General features: G+C 40.9%; 1 protein-coding gene across 1 annotated transcript in view; it reads right to left on the bottom strand.

The window, feature by feature from the left end:
* LOC128735838 (protein serrate) overlaps positions 1-21,197 on the bottom strand; it is a 139,230-nt gene extending 118,033 nt beyond the window's left edge. The window contains exon 1 of the mRNA XM_053830324.1: positions 19,755-21,197. Coding sequence (XP_053686299.1) covers positions 19,755-19,847 — 93 coding nt within the window. The 5' untranslated portion in view covers positions 19,848-21,197. The remainder of the gene's footprint in view (positions 1-19,754) is intronic.
* Positions 21,198-21,634: the final 437 nt, after the last annotated feature.

The raw sequence follows: 21,634 nt of genomic DNA, 5'->3' as shown, positions 1-21,634 counted from the left end.
GTTCGGTTGTAATTTTCGGTCTAAGATACCGAAAACTATATCTGTCACAGGTTCGCTAGAGAAAACCTGAGAAAGCAATTTTTTGTTTGATTGATTACAGTCAGTCACTTTAACAGCTTAACTGCTGCAGGGTTGGGATCTGAATCCAAGTCCTTGGCGAGATTGCACCACCGAGATTGGAAATTGGAAAATGTGATGAATGGCTAATTTAAGCAATATTTAAATTGAATTTTTAGCAAGCGCTGTTTTATTATTGTACTATTCTGAGCCTAAAGTATCGGCAAATATAAAGTAAGAAATTGAAATAGAAATACAGATCGACTAAACCCGACTAAGTTGCATGTTAAGTAGTGTGATAAGAGTTAAAGCTGACCTACAGAACTCTCCGACTTGATTAACCGGGAGATCAAGTTTATCGATTTAGTGTCATCCGATGATAACAGATTAAATTCCTTAATGCGTTGGGTGACTCAACCCGATGAAGTCGGTTAATCAATAGGTTGCTCTTTAAGGTGCCCCATTTCGTCGGTAGGTGTGTTAAACATCACATGTTAAAATTTTCCATTCGGTAATTACTATAAAACTACCAAAAAAGTATTTAACGAGAATGTTTTCTAGTTACCAGTTTGGTTCTGCTGTAAAATACAAAGGCAATAACATTAATGCAGTCAATTCCAAATAACTATTTTAAAGCCGCTTTGATTTTTTTGGATTTTATAAAGGTTTTATTGCGGTATTAATCATTCATCATCAATCTGGTTTTATTAACGGGTGGCAACTAAAATTTTGGAACTTTTTTCTCAAGCTGTCAAAAAACAAAGATACATGAAGAAGATCTGATTTACCGAAGTTGAAGATACATTATCCATTGTTGAAAAAAAGTGTACATTTGAAAATGGTCCGTAATCGGCTGTTCGGCGAAGCTTCCGCTTGATGTCGAAACCGGAGCGTTGTACGGCTGTCATGTTAACTTTGCGAATGCATCTCTTGATTCTATCAATCAACTGTTTGCAATTCGTGGCTCTCCGGTTATTTTTGCACACTAAAGAACTCAAAATTCCGAAGGAGACAGATTTTTCGGGTCGTGGTTTTTGGGTACAAATGGGATCGAATGGGTCAGGTTCAGGACCGATTGTGTTTTTTGGCGCAATGCGATGCTGCTCTATCCGGCCAAAACACGTATTACCCATCTGCATGATGTTTTTGTAGAAACGGAATCAAAATTGTCTTCAAACAATTGTCTGGTGTATATATTAATTGATAGCCAAACCAGAGGACTTGTTGTTGAAGGCACAAGAAAGAGAACGTTGTCCTTCTGCGTCCATAATTTTGGCTGGTCTTCCACTACCTTGCTTGCGTATAGTTGTTGGGCATCTTAGGATATGGTAAACAGTCGAAGGCGCAACATATTTGCTTTTTAAATGTTGTACCGTATACTTTTTGCCGAGTTTCTGCTGCAGTTCGTAGAAGTGTACAACGCGCTCCCGAAATGCTTCTTGTTTCGACGCCATTTTAAGCAAAACTGGGCAAGCATACACCAAACAAAAAATATTGACAAAAAGAGGAGAGAGAGAGAGAGAGAGAGCTAATACATACATACTCTCATTTTTCTCGGAGCTCGTTTGTTGCTGAGTATAGGGGCCTCGAAAAAATTCCAAAACGATACAAGTCAAAGCATATTTATAGCTAGCTATAAAGCTATAAAGTGGGGCGTAGCAATACAATATGGCGTACTAACAAAAAAATAATTTTGTTGCAATTACTTCTCAAACCGCCGTAAGTTTGTTTGCTTCATTTAGAATTGGAACAAACTTTTGCTCATATTGTGGCGCTCTTGGTGGACGAAATTGGAAGTTCTTGGCGCCCACGTGTCGCAAATTTTGTTAGCTTCACCTATGTATTTTTGACATTCCGCAAAACGACTGTATTTTGTAAACAAACTACATGAAAGTCGAAAGAAGGGAAAAAACTGTACACAGTTATGTGGAAAATCCATTGTGGTCTGCATCTAAGCTAGCTAGATAGCTGAAATTGCCCAGAAATTCCGCATGGCGCGTTATCAAACGGTATAAGGAAACATTGACGACGATTCGGAAGCCTCAAGCTAATCATCGGAGTAGAACTGTCGACCAGAAACTGCGTGGTAAGATTTTGAAGACAATCAAGAGGACCGTGATTTGGCCAGAAAATTCGGTTATTCAAGCTTTATTTTTCCTTAATTTCACGAGTCAAAAGCGATAACTTTGTAAGGAAAGGCCCTAGAGATTTGCAATCTTCTGCAAAAACGTGTATTTTGAGTTCCTCAATAATCGCCTAGAACCATATATTCCTGTAAAATGCAACCAACATAAGCTAAGTATGAAAAACTATTTTTTAAAGAATTTCCAAGGAAAATACTCTATAGCTCTGCACTCGATAGCAATACAAATGTCATTTCTTTAGCAAAGTTGTTTGCCTCTACATTTTCCATAACTTTTCTGAAGAAACCATGTGTCTATCTACTAACACAAAAAAATGGACGTCTATCGAGCCTTTTGCGAACGCGAAACACATAAAAGGTATGCTTGCCGTACTCTCATATGGGTTGGGTTGGGGACAAGCGGAACCCATACAAGTTTATAGTACTCGACTTAAGCTTTAAGATGAAGCGCTGATTTCATAAATCCGCTTGCCCCATTTTACCCCATGGGCTCGAGAAGTTATGGAACTTTAAAGCTTGAATATGCGATACCTCAGCAAGTAAAGGTGCAAGAGATATGCGGTCTTCTGCAAAAACGTGTATTTTGAGAGCTTCGATAATTGCCTAGAGCATTGTATTCTTGTAAAATGCAACTAACAAAAGCTAAATATGAAAAACTAATTTTTAAAGAAGTTTTAAAGAATATGCCCTATAGTTCAGCACTCGATAAAGATAGACATATTATTTTTTCAGCATAGTTGCTTGTCTTTACAATATCTACAACTTTGCCGAAGAAACTATGTCTATATTTTCTAACACAAAAAAGTAATTTTATTTTATTTTCATTATAATAAGCAATGACGAACTTTTGACAGGTTTAGATTAAGGGGGGTGTTCATACGAACAAATGCGCTGAAGACCATAAATGATAACCACTGTGAACTGGTTTGTTAGAGCAGCATCGTTGCACGAAGCTAACGGAGCGTTCGCAAGAGGTATTTATGAAGAAATTAAGAATTTAGTAAACAAGAGTAAAGAGCCTAGGAATATTCCTTGCGGTATTTCGCTTCCAACGCAGGTAATAGTATCACTTTTTACAGTCGAAACAATTTGTGTTGTTTTCTTTGTAATGAATTATAACATTACAAGGATTTGAGGAGATCAGTTATGTGCGGGAAGAGTGATTAAGAGAGACCTTTCAACATTTCCAATATAATCGCTTAAGTTAGAAGCACCGTTAAGTGTTTGCATGACATAATGCGGACAGTAACATAAAATACTGTGTTTAAACACTAAAAAATATTCAAAAGAATGGAACAATCGAATGAAAACAACAACCGTTAACCGTGCTCCTAGAGTTTTATCTCTAATAATATTTTGTTTGAATTGTGCACTTTCAAAATGGCTGTCTCTTTTTTACCATTAGAGAATGTTATCCAATCTTATTTTTCTATCACTAATCACTTTTCTGTTACTTACTCGATGTGTTCACATAATTCCGATTGTGTTCGGTCGTAAAAAATGGACATTGTACGACTCAAATGTGTCAGATAGGCTATAAAGGCACAAAATCTAATAATTCCAACCGCTTTTAAACCTCAACTGCGGTGCAAACTGCCACCGTTGATTTTTTTTCACCCATCAATACATTTTTTTTTTGCGAACAAAAACTATAGGCTGCCAATGCAATGCAGCAACCCCCTTTTGCAAAGATCGTTCAATCGAGCAGATTTTCCAATGGGCAATCAAAGAATGGCTGCCAGTTTCCAGCTATATATTTTCCACCGGTCATTTGGCAACCTCAATAAATTGTTGTATTCTCAAAAGAACATAATTAAGGCGAGCGGAATTGTCCACCCTAACGATCTGCGAAATGTGTTGCTTTTGTCCGTTTTGATAGACGATAATAAGCGCATAAAAATGCGAACCAATTTTAGTGCAACAAAACAAGCCAGTCGATAATAAACAGAGTATAAAACTTTCTCACTGTGTGTTTCGGTTCGCAAACAATGACAAACTGGTGTTTTAGTAGCATTGGAACATTGCAGCGAAATTTTATTATCTTTTTAACGAGAACATATACTGTGAATAATTGATGTGTTACTTCTTCACTAATTGAAGATACAGAGAGTTCCGGACGGCCGGCTCAGGCCCGCCGTCGTATGTTCGATGAATTAGAACAGTGACTTCAACCGGGCCATCACGAAACGTAGCAAGTGACGAACCCGATGCGGTGCATAGCTGCGGTTTTTGCATTCATCGTAAAACTCCCTTTTGTTGCAAATGATCGATCCGTAAACGTATATGATTGCGAACGGCTTGGCGTGATTCGAATATCAATGAACTGATGGATCGCAAATTGTTTTCTTCATCGAGATGGCGTAAAGCACATTTTAGGAAACGAGGCAAAAAAAAAAGAAGTTATGAATGGGAATCGTTACTGCCGAGTAATGGGTACTTTAGCCGGACGGCTGACGAGAAGCATTCAATTGTCCGGTGGCTGATTTGATTTTAGTGCTTTTGTTTCCAGATTTGGCCTTTTTTGCTTGGCTCTTCGTTTGGATCGGTCTCGACCGCTAAGTGAGCTGTAATATGGGCAGCATATATGGGTGCGCTCTGCGGACATCGAGGCAGACCTATGCAAACCTTTCGTTTATGACCACACATAAAAAGCACTCTCTCTTGTTAGTTGCGCACCCATTCGCAGGGGGTTGTTTTGTGTTAATTTCGAGCGTTTGGCTTTTTAGGTCTTTATGTGTTTTTGGTCTACTCGTGGTCTGGTGGGACGCGCGGCCGATGGGCGGATTAGAGAAAGGTGGTGCTGTTTGATGAGCTATTTGGCGCCATTAGAGTGCTCTAAAGATGGGCTGATTATAAGCTCTTTAGAGGGTGATAATTGATTACCCGAGAGGTATCAAATAACTTTGGGTTTGAATGGAAACTGTCTGTCTGTTTATTCAATCGCCTAGAGAGACAATAGGATTGGATAATCACAGAGTCGGCCAACTACTAACAGGCTGCCACACGTTCTGCTGTCGGCAAAGAAAAACGTCCAGACACCGAGCAACTCGCCGTCTGCCCCGCTCAAAGCGAAGGGATTTTGTTTACTATTATTCTCTAATAAAATCAAAACCAGAATTACCCAATTATGTAGCCAAAAACGCCGCCAAACAGCAACGGAACGAGGAAGTCGCTGCACGCGGTGTTCCACCGCGCTAATCACAAACACACAGAAACGCCAATCAACCGAGGCGAACATTCTCGGAGACCTCGACGAAAGAAAACGTGAAACGATTGAATCATCTCCTGTGCGAGGAACGAGATCCAAACGAACGAAACACAGCCTCGTCCCATGTGTGTGCTCATAAAAAATGATTTTATTAAAAAAATCTTCCGAAAAAGACGCCCGGTCAGTCGAGGAAAAAATTGTTGAATCATTACGTGCGCGCACAGCCTCCGCAGCCAGCATCACCCCGGTCTTCATCCTCCGACGTTAAAATCCACCCAAATCAATCTACCCCCATTCCCTTCTTTCACCTCCATCTTATCACCTACTTCCCCCCTCGCCCCCCAGCCCCATTCATCAGTGGCTCCGAACATCCCGCGTTTGCTCAAAGCCTCCAAATCGAAAGTCCATCTTGCACATCTAGTCTCAAGCAACAACAAAAAACTCGCGCAAGGAAACAAAACAGAATCCACGCAGCAACAACCTCGGCATCGTCAGCCGCGGATACAACAGAAATCTTTTCCTTTACCTTCAATTTTATCTTAATTAGAATCTTCGTTTTTGCCTCTCGAGCGTCGCTCGCTCCGGTGTGTTGTGGTTGTTGTTGTTGTTGCGGTCATTTTAAACTTTTTTTTGTGTTACTCCTCTATTCTTTTGCTTATCGTTTCAGCCGTGGTTTGTTAAAACACACTGAACTCGCGAACACCGCGAATCAACCGTACGTCTGTCTGTCTGTATGTGTGCTTTTTGTAAGTGTGTGCTAGATGCAGCATCACCTCGACGAACCGGCACCGTTCGCCGTTGATTTCATTATCGTCTTAAACTGCGAGGAACCTCACCAAAAAAAAACAGAAACAGAAACCCAAAACTCAGTCCCAATCGCGCGTTCAGCTCGAGAAAAAAAAAGAGTAAAACACGAACGCGAACCAACTTTGGTGGTGGCCGGGCTGGGAAAAAGACTTATGCCAAGCCAAGCCAAGCCCGAGCGCGGATCTTAAAAATTAATCCAGTTAAAATTGATGGCAGATTGAAATGGAACTCATTAAAATGTGGCTCTGGCTCGTAAAAAGCGGCAGTTTATGAAGATTGCGCAAATACCGGCGAACCCGGTGCCAAGCAAGTGCCGGTGGATTCTGCGGTGATCCTGCTGTGCCGGGCGGCCCCCACCAGGGAACGACGATGACAGGCGGGTAGGATTATAACGGCTGACCGAGCGACCGACCGGTGGTCGCGGGCGGTGACCTAGTTTCGCTTTTTCGACCCCACCGATTAGTATGTGGCATTCTCAATCGACCAAGTAGTAGTAGTAGTAGTAGTGGTTGTACTAGTAGTGCTGCACCGACAGGTAGTAGTTAGTAGATTTTTGTGGGGTGCATTACTGCGTGCCTTTTAATGTGCAATTGCAAGTGAATGCTCTGATTTTTACGATTATGCTTTTCCGAACCGGAGGAGGCTTTCACTTTTTCGCTGCGACAGTGATTGAGCCATTTGCTGGCGAGTGGCGAACGAACGAGGCGAGTGTGTGGACTTTAACGGGGCATTTTAAACAATGTAGGTCCAGTTATTTTCGCTTCAGGTGGGATTGCAATCGGCATGAATAAGGTCCGAAATGTGATCGTTAATTTGCTCGCGGCGGTGATCGGTGTGTGAAAGGTAAGAATCGATCAGCCTCCTTTATTTTATTGTTGAAACTTATCGTTGAAAGTCGGCTGCTCCAGGACTGTCTCAGGGAGAGTAACTTTTACGGCCTCGAAATGGTCCCAAAACGAATGTGAATGTGAACGAGTGCGTTTCTGCTGCAATTGTGCATGATAAATGTTTTTATTTTTTATTTCATTTGGGGTGGTTTATCCTTGATGGACTAAATAAAGCACCCAACGAACGGAATTTTTCCGCTAAAAACCGGATAAGTTTGTTATAATCACTTCACTTTTTTGCAATAAATATTTATTTTTGAACAGCAGAACTACACGTTCTTCCTCGTCTACTTATTCACACTCACGTCACGTTATGTGACACTCTTGTCATGGTCACGTTTTGCATGCTTAGAACTCAGCTATTTTCCAATGGGTTTTAAAGATAGTTAATAGATAATAAAAATTTATTGAGTCCCTTGAATAAACAAATTAGTCAATCACATGTAAGCACGCTTTTGCTTCTCAGACCCAGTACAACAATCTCATATACTTGCGTTTACATCAATTCTAGAGAAAAGTAACAGAATTTCTCCGTCCCAACAGGTCAGCAATTATTTATTTCAATGTAACCTAGACGAACCTGATGTCCCGAAAGTAAACCGTTAAAAAAGAGCGCAACCATTCATTCCCTCCCATCAATTATATCGATATAAAAATAACTGAAAATCAGAAATAACTGAAAAGAAGAGTGCCAAGTAAATTTGTAGGGTCGGAGATCGATTTTTATAATTGACTAGCTGACCCGACAAACTTCGTATTGCCAATGAAACTGTGCTGCGTCTCGCCCTGAATCATCTGGTGTTATCAGGTATCAGGTATCAGGTATATTTGATTCCATTTGTTTGAATAGTTCTTGAGTTATGCAGAAATTTGTGTTTCATTTGTATGGGAGCCCCCCTCTTAGAGGAGGGAAAGGTCTCAGTACACCATTGGAAAAAAATTTGGCTCCAAAACCCCACACATGCCAAGTTTGGTTCCATTTGCTTGATTAGTTCTTGAGTTATGAGATAATTTGTATTTCATTTGTATGGGAGCCACCCCTCCCAAAGTGGGGAGGCGTCCTAATTCACCATAGAAAAAATTCTTGCCTCCAAAAACCTTCACATGCCGAATTTGGTTTCATTTGCTTCATTAGTTCTCGAGTTATGAGAAAATTTGTATTTCATTTGTATAGGAGACCCCCGCCGATCGGTTCTGTAGTTTTCGATTCTATAAGGAACATACGGACAGACAGACAGACAGAAATCCATTTTTATAGGTATGGATTTGCGTAACAAGTTGTTCCCTACGATAAAACTGAACCTTGTCGTGGTGTACGGCTTTTTAACTAATCAGTAAATGAACAGCGGTCACGTTTACTTCTGAATGTGGGTATATATCAAAATACTTTTGTGATTTCAAGTGGGACTCGGGGTAAAAATTTACCAAATGTGATTGTTGCGTTGTTCAGAAAGTGCTTTTATTCCGTTTAAGAATAAGGCCAGTATGGGGATCTCTGACAATAGATGAAGTTTTCTGGGATTCATCCTTATTTAACACAACTGTCACAAATATCTCCGAAAAATGTCGGATTGATTGAGTTGGTCGGGGGCTTAGGGTTAGTAAGGAGATGTAAGCGGGATACCAGATCCGATTGGATGCCGAAGGACCACTCTGTAATGATTACGGGTAATAGCACTTCTTAGGTAGCAGATGGGAAAATTAGGTCAATTCGTGTCGCGTGTTCGAGTTTCGGCTAGGCGGTGCTGCTAGATAGAGTAGGATTTTTGCATTGGCCCCGTGGCTGTCCTGAGCTCTGATGGCCGCCCGCGGGCTCTGTCGATGGGAAGGGGTCGAGTCTTAAAGAGACGTTTAAGCCCACAGCTTTACAGCACTTTGGTCTCGAGGGTTGGAAGGCGGGCGAGTCTCTATATTTTGAAGCTTCTGTCGACTACCGCGAACGTCCAGCTTGTGCTGCGCTCAATTTACTTTGTATCGTGGGAATGCACTGTGAATACTAAGGGGATGAAGGATTAAATTTGCCCTGATAAGTTGATAACCACTAATGCTTCGAAATTTGTCTTACCTATTGGTTCATTTGTGGTTGTTTGTGTTGGAAAACTGAAAGCGGGCGCGCGGTTGAAGACCGGTGTCAGGCGGGGCTGACGAATTCTCCACTTCTTCACTATACCACATATTGCAACTCGAGTGGTACAAAAAGTCCAAAGCACATTTACAAATTCGATCTATTATTTTTCTTCTCATCATCATAATTATCATCATCATCGTCATCATCATCATTATATTTAAAATATGACATTCCGGCCTTTGGCAGAGAGATCTTAGAGTCAGTTCGTGGAGTCCGCGCAGGGCCGAAACGCCTCCGCCTGCGGGTATAGGCGTGACGGCTATGCTTGGGGCTCTACCTGTGTTTTAGTGGGCGCCAGTGCCTGTCTCGTCAGGTAGAACTGATGTTTGAGGTCTCCCTGACACTTTGTTGACATCACAAAAGGGCCCAGCGCAGAGTTTTATACGCTATTAAGCGACCAGTTGGATAACCCGAAAAAAGGAAAAAAAAGGAAAGGATTTGCGTAACAAGTTGTTGAACATACGAAAAATGTCTAGCGTTATCGAATTGTATCCACATATGTAGTTCTACGTCAATCCAGCGTTTGTGCCTCTTTACTCTTGTTTTGCTCTTCACGAATGAATCTTGGATGTTTCCTGCTTTATTAAATTAATTCTTGGGATCAACTTGTTCGAATATACGAACTTCTTGACCGAAAAATTGGGAAAATCTTTCTCCGACTGAAAAAAGCCTTGGGTAAACCCGTCTTTAGATATTACCCTTCTTTATCGACAGACCTCGCAACCGTTTATTAGAATACAGGATAATTACTGGGCTAGTGCAAGCATCCTACTGGCTCAGCAAAAACAGTGTCATTTATTATTCGATATTGCCTATGGAGTAGAGAAGGCGACAAGCGTCAGAAGACAAAAGAAGGGGTCATAGCCTCTGTATTTTGGGGCAAGCACAGAACGTTACTTATCGACTTTATGCCCAGCGGTCGGACGATGAAAAGCGATTTCTACATTTCAAAGAGTTATTGCAATATTGCAACTTTGGATAACTCTGACAGTTATTAAACCTATTAATCATCATCACTATTAATGAGTGTAACAGCAATGTATCATTCTGAATAAAACGTTTTAATAGTACAAGCCAATCATACATAACAGCTTGATAGAATATTGATGCAATTTTACGATAAAACAACCTTGACGTGGTGTTGGGCTTTTTCTGTTTATTTTCTGTGGAGTAGGGAAAAGCCCTCAGGAGTGATACTCTATGCCGTTGTATCTTCTCCCGTGGGCACAAAACCTCTCATCTATTAGTTGTACAACAGATAACATGACATCCTACAGTACAACATTGCTTATATACTATCCTATGCGCTAATTCACAAACAATACACCTAATTTATACAGGTCAAGTCCAGCTAGCTGACATCTACTTTCATAAGAAGGTAAGTTATTAGGATCATTCCATTAAAGGAAGCGAAGGGCAAACCGCAAGTATTTGTGTTGAATTGCTTCAATTTTCTGAATGCCATTTTGGTAATATGGTGCCCAGATAATAGATCCATATTCCAAACTGAGCGAACCAGAGAACAGTAGACTGATTTAAAACAATGGACGTTTTTGAATAATTTAGTATTGTAAGGCATTCAAAACCATTCGATTGGTAACGCACCATGAGTAAAAGCTTGCTTTCGAAGAAAGATTTGGTCGTCTACGTTTTGTATAATATGAAACAATTTAAAGTCAAGTAGGAATATTAAGGGCCCTAAGTGACTTCCTTGCGGAACTCCGGATGTTGCAGCTAAAAATATCGATTGAGAGTCACCGATTTTTACTGCCATCTTGCGGTCATCCAAGTCCGAGCGTATCCAATTCAGTATAAAGCCGGCAAATTCAAAACGTTCAAGCTTAGCAATTGTAATTCGGTGGTTTAGTTTATCAAATGCAGCAGAAAAATCTATATATATAGCGTCAACTTGGAGCCGATGTTGCAGCGCACGGATGATTGCAGATGAATACACCATAAGATTAGTGTTGTTTGTAGAGCGCTTAGAAATAAACCCATGTTGTTTCTCCGCTATAAAATTACGGCAATAGTGAGTAAAAAAGTCGAGTGTAATCTTTTCGAACAATTGGGAAACGGAGCTCAGAGACGCGATTCCACGGTAGTTGCAGCAGCTTGCCTTATTTCCTGAGCCTGAGGTACGTGAGCCGAGTGATAAATTGAACAGGAACAGAAAAGCTATTTGAGCATTTTTTTGAGTACGATTGCAGGGATTCCATCTGAGCCAGAATTGGTGGAGCATTTCAGTTTGGTACAGGCAGGGATGGTTCGATCACTTTGACTCAATTTTGATTCATTTGAGAGTACCGTCTCAGCCGAGCAAAATTTGATAAAGTGATATATGAGACATTTATAAAACAAGTTATTATCTACAATTTTGCTGAATAAAGTTTTGCTGTATCTTTTGTAATAACGGCGCTACAATGCTAGTAACTCTTTAGTGACTAAATGAACGTTCGTTTAGTTAATAAAGAGGTACTAGCATTGTAGCACCGTAAATACAAAAGATACAACAAAACTTTATTCAGCAAAATTGTAGATAATAACTTGGTCTATAAATGATTCATATGTCACATTGTCAAATTTTGCTCCGCTGAGACGGTACTGTCAAATGAATCAAAATTGAGTCAAAGTGATCGAACCATCCTTGGGTACAGGTACTACTGGTTGTTTCGTTTGAGATGCATGGTTACTGATATGTGACATGGGACATTTGCGGAAGCCAGTTCTACTTGATCACTAGTTGAAGCTTCGGAAACAAAAACACTGCTAAACTGTTCGCGAAATAAGTCACAGATACCTTGAGTGGTGACGGATTTCCGTTATAGATACTGCGCACTAGCTCTTTGGTCTGAGGGTTGGGAGGCGGGTGCGACTCTGTATTTTAAAGCTTCTGTCGACTACTGCGAACGTCCTGGTCGTGCTGCGCTCAATTTACTTTGTAGACCTGTCTTGGGACAGTGCTCAAATGCTGGAGGATGTAAGATGAAATTTGCCCTGATAACGGTTCGAAAATTGTTTTCCTCTTGGTTCGTTTGTGGTTGTTTGTGTTGGAAAATTGATGGCGGGCGCGCGGTTGAGGACCGGTGTTTGGTGGGGCTGACGAACCCTCCACTTCTTCACTATACTACATTTCACAACTCAAGTAGTACAAAATGTCCAGGGCAAAGCACATTTACAAATTCGATCTATCATTTTTCTTCTCATCGCCATCAACATGATATTCTGGCCTTTAGCAGAGAGATCTCAGAATCAGTTCGTGGAGTCCGCGCAGGACCGGAACGCCTCCGCCGGCGTGACGGCTTATGCTTGGGGCTCTGTGTTTTAGTGGGTGACATTGCCTGTCTCGTCAGGTAGAACTGATGTTTGAGGTCTCCCTGACACTTTGTTGTCATCACAAAAGGGCCCAGCGCGGAGTTTTATACGTTAATTTATGACCGTATCGCTAAAAATATATGGTACAGCTTTGCCATGTACGTTTTGGGAGTGGTAAAATCTGGACCAGCTTTGTGAGTCCCACCGCTGTCACCAGAAAATACAACTCTCCAAAATGTAAGCTGGCACTAAAAAAATGCTTTTGTCATAGTACTTTTTCAATTCTAAAAAATCGATTTTCTTTCTATTGTTTATATCAGAAGATTAACATTTTTAGCATCTGTGTTTGAAGCCGTTTCGATGAGTTCCAAAAAATGACAAAGTTACAGTGTTATTTGTACCGCGCATGTCTGGAACGGTTGCACAGCGCACAAAAACTTCAATGCCGTTTTTCTAGGAACCAGGTTTTCAAAGTCGGTACCATAAATATCTCAAGAATGGCTCAAGCGATTCTCTAGCTTCTTTTTTTTAAAGCTTATAAAATTATTTTGTCTTTGACCCATGCTTTTTTCGATATTGTAATTTATGCATTTTTTAGAAACGTTTAAAGTTAATTTTTTGGCTAAAAAACTGACTTTTATGTTATGCGTTCGAATTTCAAAAAACAGGATGGGTCAAAGACAAGATAATTTTATGTACTTTTATGTCGTTTTGGAATTTTTCATGGAATCCATGGTACCGCATTCATGTTTTTTTCGAATGATCATGTTCAAGGAGCCGTAGGGGAGGGAGGAGGAGGTTCCGATATGTAAACAAAATTGTAAATATTACTATAAAATACAATGTTTACAATGCAAAAAACCCGAATCGATTTGCCTTGCGCGTTATCAAGAAAAAATATTTGAAATAAGGCCAAAAATATTGTGTAAAAAGTACTATGCCCCTTTAAGCGACCAGTTGGATAACCCGAAAAAAGGACAATATTTTGCAATGATTTTATATCATTGAATTTGCACTTTTATGGAAACGAATCTTAATTTTTGAGCATCAACAGTAAATTTGGTTTAAATTAGTAGAAAAACCATGAAATAAGTGACTTTTTTAATAGTAATGTTCTATGCTTGACTTCTTGTGACATTTGGCAGGGCAGTCTTCAGAGAAAGTTATCAAGATTAAGGTTTGATGTTTTCTGACGTTTCGGCTATTTGTTGGTTTCTTTTTCAAGAGGTAGTACTTAGCAATAAGGGAAAAAGACACCAGCAAGGTGGCGAAACCTCAGGAGAACATCAAACAGTCTTGATAATTTTCTCTTAAGACTACTTCTTGTGATAGAAGTTTATGTAGATTTATCCTAGAAATTGGCACGAATATTTGAAGAAATGTTTTTCGGGCTTATTAACGAGAAGTGGCAACTGTGTTGCTATTAATTTTTTAAAGTATTTTTGCAACAAAAAAAGTATTATTGGATTCTTTCGTATGTGAACATAAGGTTTTATTGAAGCTTGTGTTTATTGTCAGTAGAAGTTATAGAAGGGTTGTACTTTGGGCTTGACCTCACCCACGAGGTTTTGCACGACCTCAGATTCCACATATTTTTGCATATTAACCCATGCTTTCTTCATTTCTTCAAATATTTACATTAATCGTTTAGTACATTTCGGAAGATTCTGCTTCATAACAGCCCAGTATTTCTCGATTAGTTGCAGTTCCGGTGTATTTTGGGGGATTAAGACTTTCGGTACAAAATCGACATTGGCGTAGAAGTCGCTTTTGGAAGCGTTTTCTGTTTTCGGAAGTTCTCTGAAACATCAGTGCAGTGGTTCACTGGTTCCCCGGAATGTAGTTGCAGTCCGCTCTTGATCGCTCTTACTTTATGACTATGGCTTTTCGTGACCGTGTTCTGTTTTTCATCACGGTTTAGGCTTCTTTGCACCTTAAATGTACGTAATCCAGCTCGAGTTTCGGCCTTCTGATCGAAACTTTTGCTCCGATTCAGTTGTTTTTGTCTCGCGTTTGTTAGATATTGAGCGGATAAGTTCGATTTTGTGGTCGAAGGCCCCAAACCTACGCGCTTGTGATCCTTAACGATAACGACTAGCGTCAGACGATCGACAGTCAGACATTTTTCGAACCATTTTATGACACGAGAAACCGAAGAATTTAAGATTTTCAACTTTTTACCGATGGCATGATGGCATCTTATTGTAGAATGTTTTTTTGCGAACAATGAAAACACTCACAGATTGTTAACAATGCACGTTAAACTTTCTCCACTTGAAATTTCAATTAATTTTACCCAACAGTTCAAAAATTAGAGCAATTTGAGTGTGTTTCAATTTTATTTTGGACACCCTCCAATTAGCTCTCTAACCGCTTAGTTGGTTTGTCGCGGCTCGCTTTTATTTTTAGAGTAAGAAATGGAAGGTATTTAATAGTTTCTCAAAACATCGCATGAAAATTTGCCCTTAAGTCTCAGGGTAACGTTCTGTCGAAAACTCCTTAGTAAAAAGAAATGACCAAGTGAATGGAAATCCCGCTCTAAGGGGGGGGGGGGGAGGTCGGTATTATTAATTAATGCGGTCAGCCGTCCCCTTCGATTACTAACACCTTCGCAACGGAAAAATGGCTGGGAAGTCTCTTGGTTGCACCAAAAAGAGGTTGGGGGTCTGTTATCCATTTTGTCGTCAAGCTGTACGGTCGATTTTGATTAAACTCGGCGGTGATTTTGGAGGAAGAATAATCCTGAAAAGTGAACGGATCAGCCATTTCACCAAACCGCGGAGTCTTAGTACCCGGGTAGAAATGCATAACGAATATTAATGTAAAAACATTACGGTTACTATGAATTTTACTGTTTACAACACTTTATGCTGTAACTTCACTGTACCGCTCTTGGAAAAATTTTCATATAATTTATTCATATTAATGTAAAAACTTTACGAATACAATGAATTTTATTGTTTACTACACTTTATGCTGTAACTTCACTGTACCGTTCTTGGAAAATTTTTCATATAATTCGGCAACAATGCAAATTGTTTAGAAGCAGGAAATAATCTCTATCTAAGGTCCAATCCTTGGCAGGTTGAGTTATTTGTAGACACAAATTGTGTCTCTTCCTCCGTCTACTGTAGAAACCTGAGAGAGATTCGCGGATAGGAAAAAATCGTACGTCAAATGCAGCCAGTTCGAACTGTCAAATGCAGCCAGTTGTTATTATTGGTCAGAAATGGAAAAGTGTTGGTAACTCATAGAAGTTTTCGTTTGGTAGTTCTTTAGGAAAACACAAATAAGAAATTAAATTTGTCTTATTTTTTTCGTTGTAAATTAGCTAAAACACGTTTGATAATATTTTACGCTAAGCATACTTACGAATTTCTCACAAAAGTACTCATAACGTGTCATTTTACATGCAATAAACTATGCGCTTCCGATTTATCGTATGTTGCATACAGTATTTTTGCAAAAGCTGATGCGCCATAGACCAACTAGCACCAAAAAATGTCACTGCAAGACACGCACTTTTCACGTCCAATGTCGAGTTCATGCACGCGCTTCAACAGTCAGCCCGAAAATGAACACAAACATAATAAGAAGAATAAAAACTGTCAAAGAATGAGAAAAAGAAAACCGTCTTCGCGACTCTCTCTCAGGTAGAAACCACCGATCGAGAAGTTTAATCTAATTCGTTTTACTGACGGGACGACGACATTATGCAGGCGCTTGCGACTTACTTGTTCGTCTGTCAACATATTAGCCGCGATTCTTAACGCAGGTGTTCGGGGAAAGGCTCCGTTCCTATGAAATAGACCAACCTCGTTGTTTCTACGTCTTGACATCGAATGAGGTGTCAGGCATATAATTAAGTTTTTATAACGGTAGATTTTACAATTGAAAGGAAACGATAGAAGACAGTCATAAAACAAAGAGCCGATAGGATATAACAGATTGAGATAAGGCGTGAATGGGAAAGAGCGGAATTTGTTTATGTAGGTGTACTGACCTCTAATACTTTCCTAATACGAGCGATGAATGCGGCTCGAAAATCATAATAGTTCGAAGCCTATCAAATTCATTATATCTTCAAAAACATGAAATACCGTAATTAATCAGCCGGTTTAATTTTGTCCTAATAATCCGAAAGCCTACAATTTTTTTTGCAGAACTCACCTTAAATTTCATTGTAACTTCGTTGTAAAACAATGTAAAACTTATAGTGAATGTACCACAAATTTTACTGTTTTTGGTTTTTATTTGTATGGGAAAAAGTCGAAAAATTTAGTGTTACATCACTTAATCACCCCCTTATTCGCTGTAAAATTGGCGGTTTCCATTAAAATTTACTGTGAAAACAGCGGTATTCATGGTAACTTCAGTGTAACTTTTACAAAGATTTTCACTGTTTCAATGTGGTTTTTCGAAGTTTTTCAATGTTTGTAACAGTGAAATTTAATGTTTTTTTGCTATACATTTTTATTCGGGTAATCAACCGAACATAGAGAACCACCCTACAAATACAAAATACCACACTCAAGTCTTTCTGATAACCGTTTCCCAGCGAAGCAAGTACCGCATAGGGTACGTTGCTTCTTCGTCGTAATTGCCTATTCCCGTCCTATCCAACACAAAAAAATATCAGCATTTGTATGACACACAATGCAAAACCAGTTATTTCCTAATATTTTAATTTGTTGTCTATTATACGCGATCAATCAAAGTAAGCTGAGATCTACATAAATGCTTTTTATCATTAAAGAAGTCCTACTAGCCAAATTTCCTAGGATTTTCGTGCGACGAAGAAGAAAATGTCGACTAATCGTTTTAATTTCCGTCATTCATAAATGAAAATAACTCACGCAAGGCATTGTCGTTATTCTACAGCCAGAAAAACTTGCCTGACCTGCAGAATAACATTTGTCATGCCGTCCTACACAAATACATGCGCGTTAGCTTCGTTTCGCTCGGGCGATGCAAAAATTTTAATGGACGGATTTTAAAACGGTACAACGAATTTAGTCAGTTGCGTAATTTCAATAATATGCTTTAATAATCGCTTTTCTGTGATTTCAAAGTTCACGGATGGGATGGTAAGTGTGTTTTAGTCAAATCATTACAAGAACTTTTGGAGTATTCTTTAAATCCATCCAACAAATGATGAAAATTAGAATGGCTTTACTTACTACGACGGGAATTAGAAATAAACCCTATCTATTTAATCAAAGTAAATCGCGCGTAAGCTTTCTTGCACTTGCCGCAGGGTGCTACGTAAATAACCAAAATTGTCTCAAAACAACAGTAGCGCAGGTACATAGTAATTAAGCGAAACATCATTATGTATCATACTACAGTGTGACAAATTTGCGACTATATAAATATGTTCTGATATGAGTAATAAAAAGGCAATGTTAGTTTAGCATTCAAGTAGTCGTATTGACTCTTTGATCGAATCAACTCAGGTTGGCACTCGGTCGTGTAAAAGAAAACCCCTTAGGAATTCTGCGCTTTAGGTAACATCAAATACCGTAGTCCGTTCGAGATAGTACATCCGCCGGTGAAGTTAACGGATAGCACACCAGACACAGGAACTTGCTAAGCATCGGTGACCAATTCATCTTTTAATATTACATGGCGAATCATGCCAGCTCCTTTTAACATTTCATGGCGACCGTGACAGTTGCCTACAGAGACTATAGGTTACAGAGGCGACAAGGCACTCAAAAATCGCTAAATTTTGAAACAAAACGGAGAGTACCATCGCAAATAAAGGTAACTCTCCGTTATGATTCAAAATGTAGCGGGTTTTGAGTGTCTTGTCGCCTCTGTAATCTATAGTCTCTGTACAGTTGCCACGCCACTTCATGAAGGGTGTAACGCCACCATAAGAGCGGTAAAGTGGAAAATGTAAATTATACTATAGGCATCATAAACAACGCAAAGAGTGCGTTTACGTTAAACGAAAAATCAGGCCAACCACGGTTTTACAAACTTTGGGTGCCAGATCTATTTATTTTACACGTCTCACCATACTCAGGTGGGTCTCAGGTGAATCTTCCCCGAGAAGCGAGTCCGGGCTTTAAAACGCTAAAAAAACTTCGCACGATTCCCAGACCTACGAAGTTCCCTTTTACCCCTAAGCTTGTCTAGAAAGCTTAGGAGGGTGCAGGTTTTGAGGTACGATACTGGCCTAACAAGCCAATCGTCGTAGGTTTGAATCTCGGCTAGGTGGTGAGGCTAGCTAGAGTCAGTAGGATTTTTGCATTAGCTCTGTAATTGCCCTGTACTCTAACCGCCGGCCACGAAGTCTGTTGAAAAGAAGGGTCAAGTCTTAGAAAAACGTTTGAGCCCAAGGCTTTTCTGGGTTAGCTTGCTAACTCTAACGGAGAATTTTACGTGCTTTTTGGATAGCTCAGGCAGTACTCAGCTCCGTCAACGATGGCGAAGACTGAAAGGCGTGTCGCACGCTTATATGATGGTAAAGATTACTTTTTATCAGTCTGCAATATTGGCAAATCATGGAGGCTTAGGAGAAAAGTCAGTTTCGAATTCGGCTATAATTGGCTCCGATTATAACCTGGTTTAACCGGCGAATCTCATAGCTTGGGAGAAAGCAACGAACTGTGAGCCTAGTAAATGCTGTTTACTGTGCCTACTGAGTACTGACAGCCGCTCGAATGGTGGTATGTCAAACAGTGCACATAGATTAAGGATGAAACATGCCACAACAGATCTAAATGCTGGTCGCAGTGGTCTAGTTTCCTATAAACCAAAAAAAAGTGCTGTTTCGACAATCCTTAGGTACTCTAATTTTGCGCACTTTCCCTTCACTTTTTGTCACATGCTAGGGGTACTGTAACATCTTTGTTTTATTACTTTCTCCTACCATTTTCTTCTGTTGTTTTTGGCCACCTGGCACTAATGTAAATGTAAATATTAGTCTGAATTTTTTTCATGACACAAAATCTTATTAATAAAAATGAGTTGGTGTTTGTATGTCACATATAAATTCAAGAACGGATTGTAGGTTGCAAAGTCGTAACAAGTTTATTGCCATCCATGGTAATACTTTTAGACTACTACGATTAATAATCCGATAATTTTGGGATCGGAACAAGAACGCCCGAAAAATGCACCCGCCTACTGAGAATACTGGTGAAAAAGAGCAACTTCCAAATAATTCGGGATTTCGATTCCAGGTTCCTCTGGATAACTCACCATTGAGATCACAGTTGTTAGCAGGAACAGGACGACGACGACGACGGCAGCATCGGTCCGCACGGGCAGGCCACCGATGCCCATCTTCACCATCGCTCGCGCACTGCACCGCTCCGGACGAACGGACGGCTGGTTTCCACTAGCGCACCACCACTGTTCGCCGCTTTCAGTCTCAGTTCCCGCAGTTTCCGCCTGCGGCCGCACTCGTATAGTTGCAATCGTGCTGCAGCAGCAGCACAACCTCCACCACCAGCACCACCACCACTTCCGCTGCTCTAATCCAGTTGCACTGATGTCCGCAATCACCACCACCGCCGCTGCCACCGTCGCTTCCGGTATCACTTTTTCCTTTTCTTCTGCCAATTGTGTTCGCTGTTCTACACCAGATGACGATATTCATCACTTGTTCTTTCCCAGCCCAGCGTCGAACGATTCTATGGCCATTGTAATGTGCCGTTTCGTCGGCAGGTTCAGTACTTTTCCTCTACCGCTACTGACCGTGGCAGAACCGTTTGGACCAAAATTCCACCAACAACAACACGCAACCGATAGGATCCGATGGGAACTTTCATTCTTCTTTCAACCAACCCGAAAAAAAATTAATTTATTCAACTTCCTCCGGTGGTGCACCTTGCCTCTGTATCTTCCACGATTCAATTTAAAAATCACTTGCAATCACGCTGCCACTTGTCAGAAACTGTCGTCACTTGCCCGGCACCGGTAATCACGCTGCTGATGATGACGAAGAACGACGTGCTGTTGTGCCCGAAATTGATGAGCATTTTCCACGGCCACTATTTTGCACACTTCGTCTCCTTCGAACCGAAGAAGCGCAACTTTCAGATCCTCATGCTTCTTACCCTATAGGTGCGCACCAACCACGCGCGCTTCACTTTTCTGCCAATTGATTTCTGCTCCCGATACTTAGCCCTGGTAACACTCCGTAATTACGCCGCGGACACTTTTGGGCGGTCGCTGCCGAAAGGCGCAGAACAATCACTACTCTTAGCACACTAGTCCAATTACCGCCGAGTACCACTTGAGCAGCCTCTTCTTCACACCAGCATCCAGCTTCGACGCGGCGACGCGGACAAAATAAAGATCACCTGCCACCGAAAACGAAATTAAACCGCCGACGGCACTCTCGGTGGCACAGTACTGAAAGTAACAATTTGATTCGTTCGCTGAATTTCTCACGACCCACCGAGGGGTCCCTGCCCGGGGTTGATCGGCGCACAGCGCACACTGTATAACGGAAATCGCACGAGATAAGCAACGTTGTGTCGTCTGTTGTGTGCCACGGAATGTGCCAGCTGTGTTGCGCCTCCTCGCGACCCGCAGCCGGTTTTGGGGGGTATCCAATAATTGAACGAGTTATGATTATGATTATTGTCACACAAACACTGGGAGCAATTGATTGCGCCGAACGAAACCGTCGAGGTGACAAAATTGGATCGGAGTTGAGTAACGCGCGATACAAACTGAACAGCGGTAAAACGTGAACTGTTTCTCCAAACGACCCGCGGCAATGCTGCTGGCTCTGCTCATCGGATCAACGCGCCCAACATAGGACGGTTCTTTTTTTTCATTTCGTTTCATTCTCCCTGGAGGGCTCTCTCACACTCAGCAGATGCGCGCGCACTGGCACTGTGCCCCGGTCGGTGAGTGCCTACTGCGATGCGAGATGCGATCGCCCAAGGGGGCGGAGCTGCTCTTGCACAGCAAAGGAGCCATCGTCAGCCGCTCGCGCTATGCTCCGCAATCAGATCAAACAAACATGTGCGCCAGCCAGCCAGCCAGGATTTAGGGCTTAATGCTTAGGGGTTACACGACGGTGATCTGTTTGTCTGTCTCGTCTGTCTGCAGGACGGTAGCTCGCC

Source organism: Sabethes cyaneus, chromosome 1, assembly GCF_943734655.1.
Source record: "Sabethes cyaneus chromosome 1, idSabCyanKW18_F2, whole genome shotgun sequence".
Classification (NCBI taxonomy): domain Eukaryota; kingdom Metazoa; phylum Arthropoda; class Insecta; order Diptera; family Culicidae; genus Sabethes; species Sabethes cyaneus.
Note: the sequence above shows the minus strand (reverse complement) of the source record. Positions and strands in the feature narration are given on the sequence as shown.